Consider the following 18,784-nt stretch of genomic DNA (forward strand, 5'->3'; position numbering starts at 1 on the left):
GAGAATTGACAGTGTTGCACTAGGGGGAGGCTGATGAGCCTTTCACCTAGAAAATGGAAGGCATGTGGCTACCCACTGAACACGGGGTCGTGACCCAATTTTGGGTCACGACCCACCAGTTGAGAACCAAGGCTGTAAATGTTAAGTGGTATACATGGCTATGTAAGATTACATTATGATCTCCATCTTAAATGCGACTTTTTGACCTGGGGTAAAACCTGCCAAAACTGGCCTCTATATTCATAACAATTACAAAATACCTAGAGCGCCTTTCCATCTAATGAGTGGAATGGGTAGTTCACGTATGTGCAATAAAAAACAGTTCTGTCTCACTCTTCTGTTTGATGTTTGAACACTGAGTCTTAGGTTTGAGTCCAGTTAGGACACCACATGTATGTGTTCCTGTGCTTGTATGGGTTTTCTCCTACACTCTTTTGTAGGTAAAGTTGCATTTCAGTCAAAGCTGAAAATAAGTGTAACTATCATGAGAAAAGTTTGGGGGCTGCTATCATTGACCTTTACTTGTGAATATTATTTCCCTAGCTCTCATGCTAATGCTTTCGCTCCAATGCTTTCTGAGTCTGTAAATGTGAACACTGGACTTTTTACACTGATTTAGAGCAGTGGTCTCCAAACTGCGTCCCGTGGGCATGATGCACCCCTTTGCTTAAATTTAACTGGCCCTTGGGGCACTATTTCTTCCACAGTTCTTCCTCATAGTTCTCCATTAAAGGAGAACTATGAGGTGAGTGAAAATCACTCAGCCTCATAGTTCGAGCCGGCGTGTGACAATTAAACTGTCACACGTCGGCTTAATAGATCGGGAAGTGACAGACCGCATACCGTCGCTCGCTCACTTCTCCATCATGTCCCTGCAGAGAGCCGTTACTGTCACTCACGGCTCCCTGCAGGGATTCTCCCCGCTCCGATCCTCCAGCGCTGAGTGACGAAACGGACAGGGGAGGGGGCGGGTACAACTGGCTCTGTCTCTAGATAGGCAGAGCCAGCTGTCAATCACGCAGCTGGGTGGATATCTTTTGTTGGTTGGAAAAACAGGATTTGAGTCTTACCTGTAAAATCTCTTTCTTGTACAGCCCTGTAAAATCCCGCACATTCCCAGCCTGCCCCAAGCATTTTATAACAAGCATTACAAGAGTGAATCACAGAAAACAGAGGGGAGGGTCGTGTGTCCTGTAATTTACGGCAAAGTATAGATTTTACAGGTAAGACAAAAATCCTGTTTACTTGATCGTACATCACAGGACAGGACACAGGGAGTTAGTATTGGAACAGATGGGAAGAAAGAACGGTGTGAGAAAACACAGACAACCCCCAACAGGGCATAGGGATATTAAAGTCAGAAATCACTTACAATGGATGCTGCTCCTTGATGTTTAAACGTTTTAGTTTCCTGCAAAATCTGCTGATTCCCTGAGTGCTGACCCTGATATCCTGTTTTAGGGTGGCTCCTTTCCCTTGCAGGGTCCTATGGAGCCACCTATGTTTGTGCTAGTAAGCTGTGTGCATCTCCGAAAACACACAGGCACAGCAAGGTGAGTCCCTTCCCTGCTCCCTTCTCAGAACTAGTAGATGAACAGCCGCTGGAGACTGAGCTGTCCCTGGTGATCTTGAACTTAACAGGAAGTTCAGGGAAGTGGAGCTGAGAAAGTTGGAGTCAGCTGTTTGGAAAAATAATGACTGTAAGTACTTGGGCAAAAATGCAAAGAAATACTTTGCTGGACAATGTATTTTTTTGTTAAATCTGGATTCATTATAGAAAAAAAAAGGTTGAGCGTTTAATACTACTTTAACAGAAGGGACCTGCAATTCAGAGGGCCACCCGAAGAACCTTGCAGACCAAGCTGTCACCCGCCGAGGCCTGAACATCCTCTTCGTAAAACCAGTAAAAAAAGTAAACAGAGGACCTGGTGGCAGATTTGGGATAGCGCAGCCTGATGCTGAAAGGCCCAAGCAATATTAATGCTCCTGGCAGAGTGAACATTCAACGGAAAAGGGGGAACTTTACCCTTCACCTCATAGGCCTAAAGTGATAGTTCGCTGAATCCATCTAGTGATAGTGTAAGCTGGCTGTCCCATATGGGGATCCTAAAGAATGACAAAGAAGGAGTCAGTCTTGTGGATGGAAGCAGTAGGAGAGAGGTAAATATGAAGGGCCCAACCTACATCCAAACAGTGGATTTCCTAAGGGACGACCTTAGGAAGAAAGAAGGCCATAGGCCTCAGCACTACCGTTTCCTTCTGGATAACCAAAAATGGTTCTTCACACAAGTCAAGGCCCTCAATTCAGAAACATGCCTGGCAGAAGTGATAGAAATGAGGAAGTCAATCTAACAAGGGAGTAGAGCCAGAGGCATATTTCTGAGAGGTTTACAGAGCAGCTTCTGCAGTGCTGACAGGACTTGATTGAAGTCACACAGAGATACTGACAGGGCCAGATTTCCCGCAAGGCTCGGCTTCGGGGCAGCAGGGAGTAGAAGGCCAGCAGGGGTGTGGAATTCCTATCTCCTGATGCCTGGGCGGGTAGTTGTTTTCTACATTTAGTCCTGCTTTGGGCAAGCAGAGCTAAATGTAGAGCGGGTAAGCTGCCGCTTGTTTTCTACAAGTGATCTCGGCGACATTGTATGCAGCCTGCATGTCTGCCATTCTTCATGGGGGGGGTTTGCCAGGTAGGGGGGCGCATTAAGGAACCTGGCCTTGGGGCAGCAGAGAGGGTAAATACGGCCCTGGACGCAAGTGTGTACAGGAGGGGGAATGTGAGCGACCCGCTGCACAAAGGCTTTCACTAAAGTGCAAGAGGCAAGCAACCTGTGGAAAAGAATTGCCAAGCCTGAAATTTGGCCTTTGATAGTACTCAAGGCTAAACGTTGGTCCTTGCCAAACTGGAGAAAAGGTAAGATGCATCCCATGAAGTACTTCCAGGGATAACCCCCTTTAGTTTGCACCAAGTGAAATACGTATTCCAGGTGCAATGGTAGACCTTCTAGGAGGTTGACTTCCTACCTTTCAGTAGCATAGGACTAACGGCATGCAAAAGCCCTCTGTCCTTCAGGCAGTGGTGTATTTAGGTTTTGTGCTGCCCTAGGCAAGACTAGATTTGGGCGCCCCCCCCCATGGCTAGTCAGAGGAAAGTGAAAACGTTCCCCTAAAGGACAATTTAAACCTTGCGTTTTTTTGTATATCTACTGCTAGCAAGCGGTGTATATATAAATCAGCCGGCAAGCAGTAGATATATGCAAAAACATTACAAAGCAAAAGTAACAAAGGTTAAAACTTACCTGTGTCTCGGGCAGCCGCAAAGGATGATGAGGCGGGCGCATGCTCAGTAGAGATCTTCGGCCGGGAGAAGAGAGGCACAGTGTAAGTCAATGCACACGGACAGGGGACACGGCAGTCAGCGCTGGATCAGAGACCGACTCCGCCGCTGGAGGCACTCCTGCAAACTACTGGAAAGAAGAAGATGATCGGATCAAGAGACATCCATTAAGGTAAGTTCTCACACCAGCATGGGAGGGAGGGGATTTTTGACTTTGAGGTCACTTTAAGCTCCCCACACACATTACAATCTGACTGTACAATCTCCTCTAGATCTACCGGTACCAACTTCCATGTACAGGTCCAGCCTGGCATCTCCAGCAGCTGTCGGGGTACGTGGAGGAGATCTGGTGCATTCTGACCGGAGACCTATACCATCGGGTCAATAATTTAAAGTTCCGTTCTTGTGCATAAGTTGACATACAGAGTTTGTGTGTAAAGCATAGACATTTGTGTCGATCATCCTCCGAGAGGACGATTCACAACTCCTGTTCCCAGGCGGAGAAGAAGTACAGGGAATCTCCGCTGTGCGCGGTGAGTAAAGCTTGGTAAAGTAGCGAGACTGGGCGTTGGATTGGTAATCCAGAGGCACATAGGTCTTCAAAGAAAGTGAGAGGCCTGTAGAGAGCGCCCGATACAGACAATGCGTTCACAAAATGTCGGAGTTGGAAGTAGGGCAGCCATGAAGTTCGCAGAATCGGGTTTGGACCAGACAATGATGTTAGTGGCTGCAGGGTGGAGCCCGACAGGCACTGAAACACATAACAGGGTTCAGAAACCCTCCAGCACAGTGGCGGAGCTAAGGAACAAAGGGCCCTGGTGCAAGATTTTTTTTTGGGCCCCCCCCCCACAGCACAAAAAGGTGGGGACTCCATACCCCGCCGGAAACTCCGGGTTGGCAAGAATCAGTGTCATGGGGCCCTGAGGAGTGGATAGGTTATATCTAGACATCGTGGTGTTCCGCACCCGTAACACTAGGGGTGGGAAAAAGGGAAGATCCGAGCTCCGCGGACGGAGAGCAGACGGTAACCATGGAAGTGTGAATAACGGCACTGGGGAAAGGTCGCGTTCCAGGGTGACCCACAATGCAGGGTCGTTGGAATCAAACCAGGCTGTCAAAGGGGATAGATGGGTGGCCCTATAGTAGGTTTCCAGGTCCGGGAGGGCTGCGCCCCCATGTTCCTTTTTCGAGTGTATCGCAGTCTGGGCTTCTTATTCCTCCAAATATATCGTAGGACCGCCGAGCGGATGCGTTTAAAGAACCTGGGCGGGAGACCTATAAGGAGGGTTTGGAATAGATAGAGGCATCGAGGTAGCAGATGCATCTTAAACAGTGCGATTCTGCCAAACCAGGTATGGTGTAGATTCATCCAGGAGGCAAGAGTGTCTTCCATGGATTGTAACAGTGGGACGTAATAAAGCGAGTACAGGTCCGACAGATTGGCTGGTACCTTAACCCCAAGGCAGGTGATGTAATCCGACCTTACTTGAAAGAGAAGTGAATCCCGGAGGCCATCCCGTTCCACGGGTGAAAGGGATACATCTAGAAGTTCACACTTTGGTACATTTACCCGGTAATTGGAACACAAAAAACTCTTAGCCAAACTGTTATTATACTGCGACACAAAGAGAATAAGCTTATATATTTGTTCATGCAATACTCCGCGTATAACAGCTATCTTTGACATCTTGACATCTCTGACTCAAGCTGATGGTTTCACAATCTTGGAATTGATTCAAACCAAAGTCCATGAACCCATCGCACTCCTGAGCGTTTGTTCCATAAGAATTGGATGGGTGCTGCGGTAGTCAACGGATGGCAACCGTTATATACACAGAAGTAGGCACACTGGCACTCCAGATGCAGATCAAATGCGTTTTTTTATTGACATGAATAAAGTTAGAAAGTTGAGCTGGTGGAACTCTATGGCTGTAGGGTTGAGCTTATGGAACTCTATGGCTGTAGGGTTGAACTTATGGAATTCTATGGCTGTAGCTCTGCTTCGCTAGAAAGTTGAACTGGTGGCTCTGCTAGAAAGTTGAGCTGGTGGAACTCTATGGCTGTGGGGTTGAGCTCTGCTTCGCTAGAAAGTTGAACTGGTGGCTCGGCTAGAAAGTTGAGCTGGTGGAACTCTATGGCTGTAGGGTTGAGCTTATGAAACTCGGTGGCTGTGGGGTTGAGCCGATGGAACTCTTTGGCTGTGGGGTTGAACTGGTGGCTCTACTAGAAAGTTGAGCTGTTGGAAATCTGTGTTTGTAGTGTTGAGCTGGTGGAACTGTGTGGCCGTATAGTTGACATGATGGAACTCTGGTTGTAGGACTGACCTGACATCTCTGTTCAGCTTGAAAGTTGAGCTGGTGAAACTCTGCAGCTGTTGGTTCTACTTCCTGTGGGAGACCTAAGCCTGTGGTTAGTCTGAGGGTTGTCACATGATGCATAGCTCCCAACTGTCCTTTATATGGAGGGACTGTCCCTCTTTGAGAGCTAAATGCCTCTTTCTTATTTAGCTGTTCCTCTTTTTGGCTTGATGCATCAACATCTTAAATAAGTACTCTTTAACTGCCAAAAAGTCTTAAATTACGCTAAACCTTTTATTCCACCCTAAAGTTTTTGCATTTGTCATTTTGCAAAGCCAGTATAAAGAAAACGTAGAGGTAAAATAACCACGTGGGGGTTACATTTTGTGCCTTAACCCTACATGGTCTGTGTATGAGGGGGCTAGGCCAAGGTGTGTCTACATATACATATTGCTTCTCTTTCTTGCGTCTGCATGCTCTGTGACTTCTATGGCAGCATTTATGTACTCTTGGCTGTAAACATGCACTCCATGATTGAAGTGTAATTCTACAAATGTCCACGAGGTGGCGCTGATCTTGTTAAACCACATGAGGCTTCCTATTACGCTTCTCGCTTGTTCCTATATCGATGACTTTTCTCCTCCATGTTGCTCCTCTCATCCATTGACAGATTTTCTGTAAGTACAGGAAGGGGATTTGTGTATTTTGGGACCTTCTTCTTACTCTCCATTCTACAAGTACTGCTAGTAGACTCTATGCTAGGTGCTTTGCCTCTGCTGGGATAGAAATACATAGCTGGGTGTTTGCTCTCCTGATAAGTCAAGGGCATGCAAGTCAAAACTCCATATACACTGGTGGTATAGTCTAATTTCTGCAGGTAGTTTAGAACTACAAGTCTCAGCATGGCTGGCCAGCTGCAGGATCTACATCCCTTTCATACTGCAGCCTCTTTAGATTGATGTGTGTGTTTCAGGACTTTATGCAGCATGCTCACCTCGCCATGGGTAATGCTGTTTAAAGTCACGTGTATTTCCACTTTGAAGTCAAGTTTGAGTAATCCCCTCTATATATGTTTGTTGTGTGTTCCTAATCATTTAAAACAATATGTTTATTACCTTTTTTATTTGTATTTTTTCTTTGGAGAAGGATTATGCATAGGACTATAAGGCCAGCTTCACATGCTTTGAAAAGTGGGCAATGTGGAGATAAGAGATAAACTGAAGGGCCAGGACTGAGATGCGAGCGGTAGCATGCAATGGGGGAATTTAATAAAGGGTGTACAACATTTTTCTAGCGAATTCATGAACGGTTGTAGCTGCGACAGGTGTGACAGATTTAAGTCGTTCTTATTACCGCCCCTTTAACAACCTTTCGCAGTGGCTGCAACAGATAAAAAAATAATACATCCAGTTTACTGGTTAGGAAACTGGCAGTAATTAAAGTGACATTAAAGTCAAAAAACTTTTCCCTCCTTCCCAATCCTGCTGTAGGGACTTACCTTAAATGGTGTCTCTTAATCCGATCATTCTCTTTCCTGTAGTTTTCAGCTGTCCCTCCAGCGCTGGTGCGGGTCTCTGATCCAGCGCTGACTCCTCTGTTCTCCTCCCTTCTGATGTCCCACGGTGTCTGTGCGGATGGACGCTGCTCCATAGACTTACCTTGCGTCTTTCCTCGTCTCCCGGCCGAACATCTGAACCACGCCCCAAGATTCTTTGCGGCCGTCCGAGACTCTTCAGATGTTCGGACGGGAGTGCGCGCTGAAGACACAGGTAAGTTTAACCTTTTTTTTTTAAGGTTTTTTTTTATGCTTGCTTGCATTAGATACATGCAAAAACATACAAGGGTTTAATAACCCTTTAAGACCAAGTCTGAGCAGGTGTATAGAGATATGCCAGTGTTCAGAGTGGGGCATGTATGTGATGGGAAGCTGTCATTAATGTGACACCTTCCTGCACATGGTTTATCGGTTGCTATGACATTGAACCACAGGCGTCCTATCAACCAATCGTGCATCCCCATCCCCATTCAGCTGCCAGCCAGGTGATGTCCCAGCCGGCAGCTGAATGTAAAAAAGGGGTCAGGGGCGCTGACTGACATCATTAGCCAAATACATGACTGTCAGCCACAAGGGAGGCGGACCTGATGGGCAAACATATCTCTGAGTTCCCCATCAGGTCCACCACCCTTGTGAGTGACAGCAGACAACAGTGGGCGGATTCCACAGTCCCAATTTGGCTGCAAAAGTGCGTAGACACTTTCAAACCTGCACTTTACTGCTTAGGGTTTGCGGTATACTCACACACGCATAGATGCAGTGGCTTCACAAGGTGGGTGCGGCCTGCACCTGGGTGCCACCTTTGGAGGGGTGACACCAAAATGACTGACAGTCATTTTGGTGTCACCCCCTATGAAAATTCAGGCACTCAGTCACCGACCGAGAGCCCAACAGTGTCAGGAAAGAGGAGGGGACCCGCCGGGTAAACACACCTTCTCTCTCTCTCTCTCTCTCTCTCTCTCTCCTGACGTCCATCACCAAGATGGCCGCCAGCAGGCATCAATGAGACGACCACGCGCGCAGGAACATCACGGCGAGGTGTCACCCAGCCTCGGGATGCCCCTGCATAGCTGTATATAATACATAGTTCTGTGCAAAAGTTTTAGGCAGGTGTGAAAAATTCTGTAAAGTATATATACATTTAAACGTTCTAAAGGCTTAGTCCAGTTCGGGAGGATATGTCTCGATGGGACTCCTGCAATTTGTCATGGCTGGGTCGCATTCATGCACTCAAAATGACGCTGCTCCCCAAGATCCTATATTACTTTCGGGCTCTACCCATAAGGCTTAGTCCACCTTTTGCAAACAGTAGTACATGCTGCAATAAATGCACATCGAATGATCAATGTGCATTGATTTATTTTTGCATTGAAGCTGCAGAGCATTGCACAGGCTCCTGCAATGTTATCCCCAACTCCAGGTCTGTACAGAAGTACAGGACTGCTGTTAAGAGGCTGAAAAAAGGATCATGATGAAGAGGAGGGATCGCTGGCACTTCCTATATAGAGTCCCTCTGTCGTGGTGGCAGATGTGGCATGTAGGAATTGTCCCAGGCATGGATGGTGGGGATTTGCGAGGCTAAATTAAAAAGATCACAAATCCCTGCATAAAAGGATGCAACTCGTGATTTAGGGGCTTTGGGTTTAGGGTATGGCGTATGGGACAATGTGTCTCATGTTACACCCCAAATATGGCTATACCATGAAACGTGGTCGAAAATCTAGAGTTAGCCTTTAAAGGAGAACGCCATTTACGTAAAAAAAATTTAATAATTTAGCATATAAAATTGCTACATTATTATTATTATTATTATACAGGATTTATATGTGCAGCGCTTTACAATATAAGGAAGACATTACAATCACAATACAATTCAAGACAAGATGGTAAGGAGGGCCCTGCCGCTGACATTTCTGGCTTGTGTGATTGACACACAGATTTTCACACAAGTCTGCAAGTTCCCTTTAATAGGAATTTGTTTGGGAATGGGGGAGATACTCCCTGATCCTTCACTTCATCAGAGATCATGTATTGTACTGTATTGTTAATGTATTTTAAGAGGGATTTTTTTTTTTTTCTACAAATTCTTTATTGACTGAATGCAGTCCAAAAATACAAGAATTCGGTACAAATAGTAAAACATACTGCCATGACAACCACAATATAAAACATATAGGTTTTATCACAAATGACAAGTAATAAACAAGTGCTAACAACGGATCTTCTAGAATGCAAAACATGTAACTTTCAAACAAAATAGTAATGGTACAGTACATCCCGTATGCATAACTCAGCAAATCAAGAATAGCATAGAGAACAGTAGTCTTTCTGGACTACATACCAGAGATTTGAACTAGTGGATGCACATTCCATAGAAAAAGAATATAGCAGTGAAGAGCGAGGGTAATGTAGAGAAAGAAGAGAGTAGAAAGGAGGAGAAACAAAAGAAGAATAGGAGGCCCAGAAGAACAGGGGCCACCCCTCTGAGCACCGTTGAAAAAACGCCATGTATCCTAATGAACATAACATAATGTTATAATTAGAGGTGCACTGACATGCAAATTTCAAAACTGAAGTTAAAAAAAATGTCAGGCTGAAACCGAAAATGTTTGTTTTTTATTTGAATTTTTTCAAATTTTTTATTATTTATTTTTTATAAACTTTTGATTTTTTTAAAATTGTTATTTATTCATTTTTTATTAAATGTTTGTATTTTTTACTTTTTAGGGGCTTCGGGGGAAATATTGGGGGTCTAAACAGATCCCTGATATTTCCATTTTAAAATAGATTGAGAACACATATTCCTCAATCTCTTTTTCTGCAGCCCCTGTTATCAGTGAACAGGAATCCTCTATACTGAGTGTTCCTGTTAATTCATATTACGAGGACAGAGTATGCTTACTATAACCACAATCATGAATGAACAGGAGGTGATGTAGAGCACTTCCCTTTCATTCATAATTGGGGATATAGTAACCATACTCTGTCCTCAATTATCTACAAACACTCAGCGATCAGTGATCCCTGAGTGTTTGTACCTCGCTCTCCTCTCTGACACGCTGTCACAGGAGGCTGAGCGAGCTGTGCAAGGAGGAGAGCTCAGCCTCCTGTGACAGCGCTGGCTGTCTCCGCCCCCACACCGCTCTGCCATCTGTGACAGGAAGTTGAGCGGTGTGGGAGGAGAGACGTCGGCCGCTCACAGCGCTCTTCTCCCGCAGCGCTCGGCCGGTTGTCACAGTTTCTCTCCTCCATGCTGGGACACAGAGCAGCGCCCAGCGGGGAGAAGAGAATACACGGATGCAACGCTGTATAGGCCAAAAAATGGCACATTCGGCATTATGCCAAAAGCGCCAGTTTCGGCGGACGATATATCAGTGTATCTCTAGTCATAATCCTATGTAAAGGCTTTAGAGGATGATCAACTGAAGTATTCAATAAGAGCTGAGCAGACAGGGTACTTCAGAGGATAACAGTTCAGGGTAGCGCTCAGAGTACTGAAAGTAAGTCCACGCGGCCACGCCTACCAAGTGGCAGAGAGAGTTTCCCCTCTGTATACTGCAGGGAGGGTGTCAAGTCTTCCATGGTGTATATGTCATTCACCTTAGAGAGCCACATCTGTATAGTCGGTGAATTGGTATCTTTCCAACGCAGACCATTGCCGCATTTAACAAATGATGCGTCAGAGAGTTTTTGTATCTGGACAGCGATCCAGAAGTCATGTGTAAGGCTGGGCACACACCTTACAACCATCGCAAGACTTTTGTCTTGCGATGGTTGTAAGGTACTTAAAAAAACGTACGATCTGCCTATCTTGCATAGGCAGATCGTACTTGCGATGATCGCAAGCCACACCCCCTGAGGGGCGGGCTTCCGATTACCGCAATGCCGAAACGGGCAGTGTGCGCCTGCGCACACCGGCCTGTACGGCTGTTATCGTACGGACATGCCACAAACCCGCCGAACGTCGTACGATGCTCGGCGGGTTTTCGAACATGTCCGTAAGTTCAAAGTCGTGCGATCTTACAGTAGTAGAGGTCGCACGGCTTCCACACACCTTACGATAATCATACGATCGCGGGATTTCCCGCATTATCGTACGATTATCGTAAGGTGTGTGGGGACCTTCACAATCAAGCAGCCGGGTTGTCCTGGAGGTCTACCATTGTCAGATCCTCAGTAATCGAAAGCACTTGATACCAAAAAGGTCTTCGCCTCGGACAGGACCAAAAAGTATGTAACAGAGTTCCTACATCTGAGCTGCATCTCCAACAACCATCAGGTATGGAGGCATTCATTGTATGCAAAAGCCATGGCACTCTATACCAGCGGGAAAGTATTTTGTAGCCCATTTCATAATATTTACATGCCATAGAGGATTTACAGGACATGGTGAGGATGGCCTGTTTTTGTTGATCTGTGAAAACACACCCCAAGTCTTTAACCTCCCTGGCGGTCTGATTCTTAATTTTTTTTCCTTTTTTGTTTCTATTTTTTTTCCGTTTTTGTTTTTCCGCTTTTTTACTTTCAAATTTCCCGCCGGTTCCGCGGGCGCTCGCAAGGGACGGATGCCGGCATCGGTCGGAGGACACAGCGGGGATCGTGGACAAGGTAAGATACTACAGTGTAATCCTGAGTGTGGCCCGGGGTTACCGATTTTGGTAATGAAAATTGACCCCGACCCACACTCGGGTTTACCGCCAGGGAGGTTAAAGGAGAACTATGGGGTCAGGGCTTTTCCCCATAGTTCTCTGAAGGGTCACGGGATGACATAAACTAGCGTCCTCCCGTGACTCAAAGCTCAGTATACCGCGAGCTGCCGCAGCCGGGACGGATTCCCGACATCACTAGCGAGATCCACCTAGCTGCGTGTTTGACAGCTGGCTTTGCCTATCTAGAGGCAGAGCTAGCTGTACCCGCTCCCTCCCAGTCTGTTCCTCCACTCAGCACTGGAGGATCGGAGCTGGGATGGGGGGAATCCCTGCAGGGAGCCGTGAGTGACAGTCCTGGCTCTCTGCAGGGAGATGATCGAGAAGTAAGCGAGCGACGGTATGTGTTCGCTCACTTACCGATCTATTGAGCCGACCTGTGACAGTTTCATTGTCACACGTCGGCTCGAACTATGAGGATGAGTGAAAATCACTCGCCTCATAGCTCTCCTTTAAGAGATATTATGGGACCAGATGTGTGGGCATTAGGTCATGTGACTGGCCGCCATCATAAGCATAATTCCTCTGAATGGTCTTAATGAATACTTTTGTTTAAAATTTTTGACAATTCTCGATTTAAATAGTTATTCTTCTGATAATGAGACTGTTTTGATATATAGATGTTGTTAAAGTAGAACTATAGGCACATGTAAAATACTTCTCCTATAAAATGGGTTGTGATTTATGTCTATTGGCCGTTTAATTGGGACCACACAGCAACATTGTGAGTATATGTAAAATCCAATAATTTATCTACATGTCAGAGAGGTTTGTCTGAGACATGGAAAATATACAATGGGATTCTTTTGTTTTACAGCAACAGGATTGAAGAATGTGCTCACTTTTCCTACATGTATAAGGAAGACGGCGGTGACGGTTTCATTGTTTGAAAATGAGACTTAGAAGCCAGATTGTGGTTTCGGGGTTATCCCTGGCGGTTGGCGCTGCACTGGGTGCAGGGGTGACTAACTGGAGACTACATGACAAGACTGGATCTGACTCTCTATATCCAATCGTACAGGCAGCATCAGAGGTGTCTCTCCCCCCGGCTTCTGCCATCACTCGATTTGGATTGCCTGGCATCAGCCAGCTTAAGACTCGCCAGTCACACATCCTCAGCTATGATTCAAGACTGCGTGGCCCAGCGTGGGTTCTAGAACAACTGAACAGCGAGCGCATACAGGGCACAGCTGACCGGAAGAACTGTGACTTCAAAGCAGATGAATCTGTACATCGTTACCACCAGGCCACAAACTCAGACTACCGGAGAAGTGGATTCGACCGGGGACACCTGGCGGCAGCCGCCAATCATAAGTGGAGCCAGCAGGCTATGGATGAAACTTTCCTACTGAGTAATGTGTACCCGCAGGTCAGTGGTATTGTTTTCATCCATCGGATATTTGCTTACACCAACCCAACAACAATTATATCCAATGGTGCCCCATGGTTTTCTCTGCTGTAATTCTTTTTTAAAGGGTACATGCACCATGTATAAAAGTGATAACTTATTTCTTTTTTTAAAAAAAAATATATTTATTAAATTTTTCAAATATAACATATATACATATACATTTAAATATATAAAACATGTTTCCCATAAACATATACATTCATTCATTCAATTACATAATACTTATTATTTTCCCTTCCTCTTCAACCACTCCATCCATAAGAGATCCCCTTAATCTTACACTTCTAATAAATTATATTTAAATACATATCTTCCCCACATGATTTTATCCTTTATTCAAGTCCATTTCTCTCAGATCCATTTCATTTCATGTAGTGTTTATCCTCTGCTCCTTTAAGGGGAGCACAGGAAGAGTCCCCAGTGTGATGACTTATTTCCTGTGAGCTTTCATTGGGGGACACATCAGACCATTTGATAATATGACCCCCACTCTGAGGGTGGACAGAAAGCAAAGGGGCATGCTCCTGCTACTGTGGGCTTTACCCATGCATAGGAATCGCACTGCTGAAGGAGTCACACCAGACTCCAAAATGACTGAGTCACTGATTATCTACTACACTACGTCTGCGGAGACTTCCCTACACTCAATCATTTATTTTTTATTTCCAGTATTAATGCAGCACCAAAATGATTGTTTAGCATTTCATAGTTTATCGATCAACCCTTATTAGTTGCTGGAACTCAGTCTACTGCCCTATCACCTTTAAAGTTAAGATAATAGTCTTGTTGGTATGGATAAAGAATAAGAGGCCTCTGTGCAGGGGGTCGCTTATGTGGCTCCCCCTAGACGCCCTTCAGTGACACTGTAGGATCTCAATCTGGTGCTTTTATTTTTCCAGCAAGCTCCCTTTTAAAACTATCAGAGATGCACTATATTGCCAAAAGTAATGGGACGCCGGTCTTTACACGCACATGAACTGTAATGCCATCCCAGTCTTAGTCCGTAGGGTTCAATATTGAGTTGGCTCACCCTCTATAACAGCTTCAACTCTTCTGGGAAGGCGTCCACAAGGTTTAGGAGTGTGTCTATGGGAATGTTTGACCATTTGTGAGGTCAGGTAATGATGTTGGACGAGAAGGCCGGGCTCGCAGTCTAATTCATCCGCTCTAATTCATCACAAAGGGTTGAGGTCAGGACTCTGTGCAGGCCAGTCAAGTTCCTCCACCCCAAACTCGCTCAACCATGTCTTTATGGACCTTGCTTTGTGCACTGGTGTGCAGTCATGTTGGAACAGGAAGGGGCCAACCCCAAACTGTTCCCACAAAGTTGGGAGCATGAAATTGTCCAAAATGTCTTGGTATGCTGATGCCTTAAGAGTTCCCTTCACTGGAACTAAGGGGCCAAGCTCAACCCCCGAAAAACAACCTCACACCATAATGCCCCCTCCACCAAACTTTACACCTGGCACAATGCAGTCAGGCAAGTACCGTTCTCCTGGCAACCACCAAACCCAGACACGTCCATCGGATTGCCAGACAGAGAAGCATGAATCATCACTCCAGAGAACACGTCTCCACTTCTCTAGAGTCCAGTGGCGGCGTGCTTTACACCACTGCATCCAACGCTTTGCATTGCACTTGGTGATGTAAGCCTTGGATGCAGCTGCTCGGCCATGGAAACCCATTCCATGAAGCTCTGTTGTTGTGCCAATCTGAAGGCCAGACGAAGTTTGGAGGTCTGTAGCTATTGACTCTGCAGAAAGTTGGCGACTTCTGGGCACTGTGCGCTTCAGCATGCGCTGACCCCGCTCTGTCATTTTACGTGGCCTACTACTTCATGGCTGAGTTGCTGTGGTTCCCAGTTGCTTCCACTTTGTTATAATACCACTAACAGGTGAACGTGGAATATTTAGTAGCAAGGAAATTTCATGCATGGACTTATTGCACAGGTGACAACCTATCATGGTACCACGCTTGAATTCACTGAGCTCCTATGAGCGACTCATTCTTTCGCAAATGTTTGTTGAAGCGTCTGCATGCCGAGGTGCTTGATTTTAAACACCTGAATCCAATGAGAGGGGTGTCCCAATACTTTTGGCAATATAGTGTATCTTTCTGGTGGATATTACACAAAAGTTGGTCTTCCTTGTCGCCATCGCCTCTGCTAGTAAGATTTCGGAGTTGACAGCACCTGCATGCAAGGAACCATTCCTTGTTCTTCACAAGGATGAATTTGTTCTCGGACCTAGAAATTATTTTCTGCCTAAGGTGGTGTCCTTGTTTCACCCCAATCGGGGCATTGTCCTTTCTTCCCTTTATCCGGCTCCAAAACATCCTAGGGAGGTTTCCCTCCACTGCTTTGATGTGGTTTGGGCTGTTTGTGGGTTGTCATGCTTATTCTGCTAATGGTAAAGCTCCACCTTTTCATGTGAGGGCACACTTTACTATATCTGTCAGTGGGTGGCTCTTGGGCTTTACAGCTTTAAAGCTATAAAGCCCAAGGCTACTATATGGTCTTCTGTTCACACGTCTACTAACTTCTACCAGGTGGATGTTTGGGCCTCTGCCGATGCTGGTTTTGGCTGTAATGTGCTGCTGGCTTCTGTCTGAAAAGGGCATTTTCCTTGTTTTTGTTATGTGGGCCTGTTGGCAATTGTTTGCTGTGTTGCCCACCCCTCTGTTTTATTGCTTTTGAACACTCCAGTTGTCCCTAAATTGCATGTGTCCAGTACTGTACGATCAAGAAATTTTGGATTTTTGACTTACCAGTAAAATAGTATCTTGGAGTAGGACCCTCCCATCTATGTCGTTCATTACTTTCTAAAAAATGAAGATTTCCTTAAAGTGACATTTAAGTCAAATTCTCCCCCCCCCAACGCTAATTAAAGCACTTACCTTAAATGATGTCTCTTAATCCGATCTTCCTCTTCTTTCCTGTCCTGTTCAGCCTTATCTCCAGCACTGCTGCGGGTCTCCGATCCAGCGCTGACTCCTCTGTCCTTGCTGGTACTTCCTGTCCCATGGTGTCTGCATGCGGTTGCACACGTCCATAGACTTACCTTGCTTTTCTCCTCGTGTCCCGGCCGAAAATCCGAACTGCGCATGTGCCCGCCCCAAGATGCTTTGGATCAGTTTCGGATTTTCGGAATGGAGGGCGCAGCGAAGACAGGGGTAAGTTTAAACCACTTTTAAAGCGTGTTTTTTTTTTTTTTTACTTTTCGCATATATCTACTGCTAGTAAGCAGTAGATATATGCAAAAAAGTTAAAAAAAAAACGGAGGGTTTAGAAACCCTTTAAGTGGGATGAGTTATATGGGGTTCCTCACACCTCTGGCCAGTGTCCAGTCGCCTGATGATACCTACATATTACCCAGTCATCTCTGAATCTGCCTGTGTCCTGTACTGCAATCCAAGAAACAGATTTGAATGGTAAGTATGTGATCTTTGCCAAAGGGGAGGTTCAGAGCCCAATCTGATTTAATCCCCCTCCCTTCATCAACAGAAATCACATGAGCAATAAGCTGAATACAATTTTCTTTACCCCTAGACTTTCTTCTGCCCTTAAACATGAGTCTTAAAGGAAGATGAAGTTTACCAGTTGTCAAAATGTTGCCCTGAGGAAGGGACCCTGCGTGGCCCCGAAATGTTGCCTATTATGACATATGACGGTTTCATAAATGTACAAAGAAGATATCCACGTCTTTTGGATTTTGTGAGTGCTGGTGATCCCTTAATCCATTCCTGAGTACGCTCTGCGCCATCCGTGTGATCACTTCAAGCACCACAGCTTAGGAACTTCATGGTCTACAAACGACATGTGGAGTGCAGGTGATACACAGCAACACTGCAGGAATCGCAAATATTCCATTTAGAAGCGGCCGCTGTCACCCAAGAAAATGACCGGGTGGCAGCGGCTAAATCTGTAAGCGGTACTCTGCGTGTAATCATATGCGATACAATGACATGTGGTTTGGAATAGATCACTGGAGCCTTAGAGTTCCCCTTTCATGTCAGAGGTTCACTTATACGAATTCCCCACCTCGATGTCACTGTCCCTCCTTTCACTACTTCCCCCTACTGCACCCTTCACATCACCGTTCCCCCCCCCGCCCCCTTCACATCACAGTCCTACCTTGTCTGTGTGTGGCAGCACGGCACAGGGCAGAATATGGAGCAGGTCTGGATGGAGGCTTCCTTCTGTCCTCTGATTGCTAGAGTGGCCCTAGATGCTGCCCACCCTGGGTCAGTGTCATGCTTTTCTATGGTGTGGGCAGACAGCCAACCGCACCATAACAATGAATGACACCCCTTCTCCATGGAAGCTCATGAATAAATGTGGGACAAACTGCATTCCTTATTAAATCAATCTTGGATGCAGTTTCTGTTAATATCTGGGGCAATACCGTATTATACAGGACGGGTGCCAACCCAAATCAGGGAGGTGGTGTGTGCTATGACTGGGAACCAGACTAAGGCCTCTGTTTGCAAAGTGTAATCCAATCCAGGAGATTGTGAGCTGTGCAGAAAACTACTTCTAAATGGTAAAAGGTATGTGCAGGGACTTCATTCTGATGGCAGGCTTATTGTAAATGAAACCAGGTTGATGTAGCTTTTTCATCATTGTAAGGGATCAGTTGTATTGCACATTGATGTGACATTCACTTTTACTCTTTCAGAATCCAAATCTCAATCAAAACGCCTGGAACAACCTGGAGCAATACTGCCGAACACTAACCAAGAGTAATAGGAACGTGTATGTGTGCACCGGTCCCCTATTCTTACCCAAGTAAGTCAAACGTACCTAACAATAAGTGGGAGCATCTTGAGGTAAAGCCAAGTCGGAACTTTTAAAGCATTACGGTTTGAACGTTTATGGTTTTGCAGTAATAGATAGTTACAGAGATACTGAAATACTTCCTTTTGCTTGAGAAAACAGTGCACCTTCTTCCCTTCCACAGATGGTCACATGACAGCTGCCAAGGTACTGCTCTTATCTGGGGCCTCTTATCTTATCTAGGGCCTTATTTGCTGTGCAGGCTTTGCTAAGCAACCTGCTGTTGCCACCATAGTGATGTACCACACCTTAACCGTATGGTCAAAGGATATGGCTGGGGTCCCTGAATACATCTTAACAGACCTCACAACTCTAACATGGTCAGCTCTCTTTCCTGTGGCCTTGCCCTACTGTGTAGATGGTGTTGCAGATAGCCTTAGATATAACTCCTGGATGGGTCTTCTGTCTGTCCATATGTGACAGAGCCTATAGCTAATATCCAAGGGTTACAAGCTGGAGTTTCACTGCTTACCTCCTTACTTTCTACTGTCAGACTTGCCAAGGTCACCCCAAAGATGGGTGGAACTTTTCACTGCCCTAGGTCAGCTTCTTGCTCAGGGGGTTAGGGTTTCTGTATTAGAGTCAAAAAAGTTGCAGGGGTTTTATTTCAAGCACTTCACTGTTCCCAAAGTGGTGGTGGTGGGTGG

The 18,784-nt window shown here is 45.7% G+C and overlaps 1 protein-coding gene across 1 annotated transcript in view; it reads left to right on the forward strand.

Annotated features, from left to right (window-relative positions):
- Positions 1–12,716: 12,716 nt before the first annotated feature.
- The window catches only part of ENDOG (endonuclease G), a 7,968-nt gene continuing 1,900 nt past the window's right edge, over positions 12,717–18,784 (forward strand). Inside the window, exons 1-2 of the mRNA XM_018565334.1 lie at positions 12,717–13,261; positions 17,980–18,089. Of these exons, the coding sequence (XP_018420836.1) occupies positions 12,785–13,261; positions 17,980–18,089 (587 nt within the window). The 5' untranslated portion in view covers positions 12,717–12,784. The remainder of the gene's footprint in view (positions 13,262–17,979; positions 18,090–18,784) is intronic.

Source organism: Nanorana parkeri, unplaced genomic scaffold (assembly GCF_000935625.1).
Source record: "Nanorana parkeri isolate BGI_ZX_2015 unplaced genomic scaffold, ASM93562v1 scaffold834, whole genome shotgun sequence".
In the NCBI taxonomy this organism is placed as follows: Eukaryota; Metazoa; Chordata; class Amphibia; order Anura; family Dicroglossidae; genus Nanorana; species Nanorana parkeri.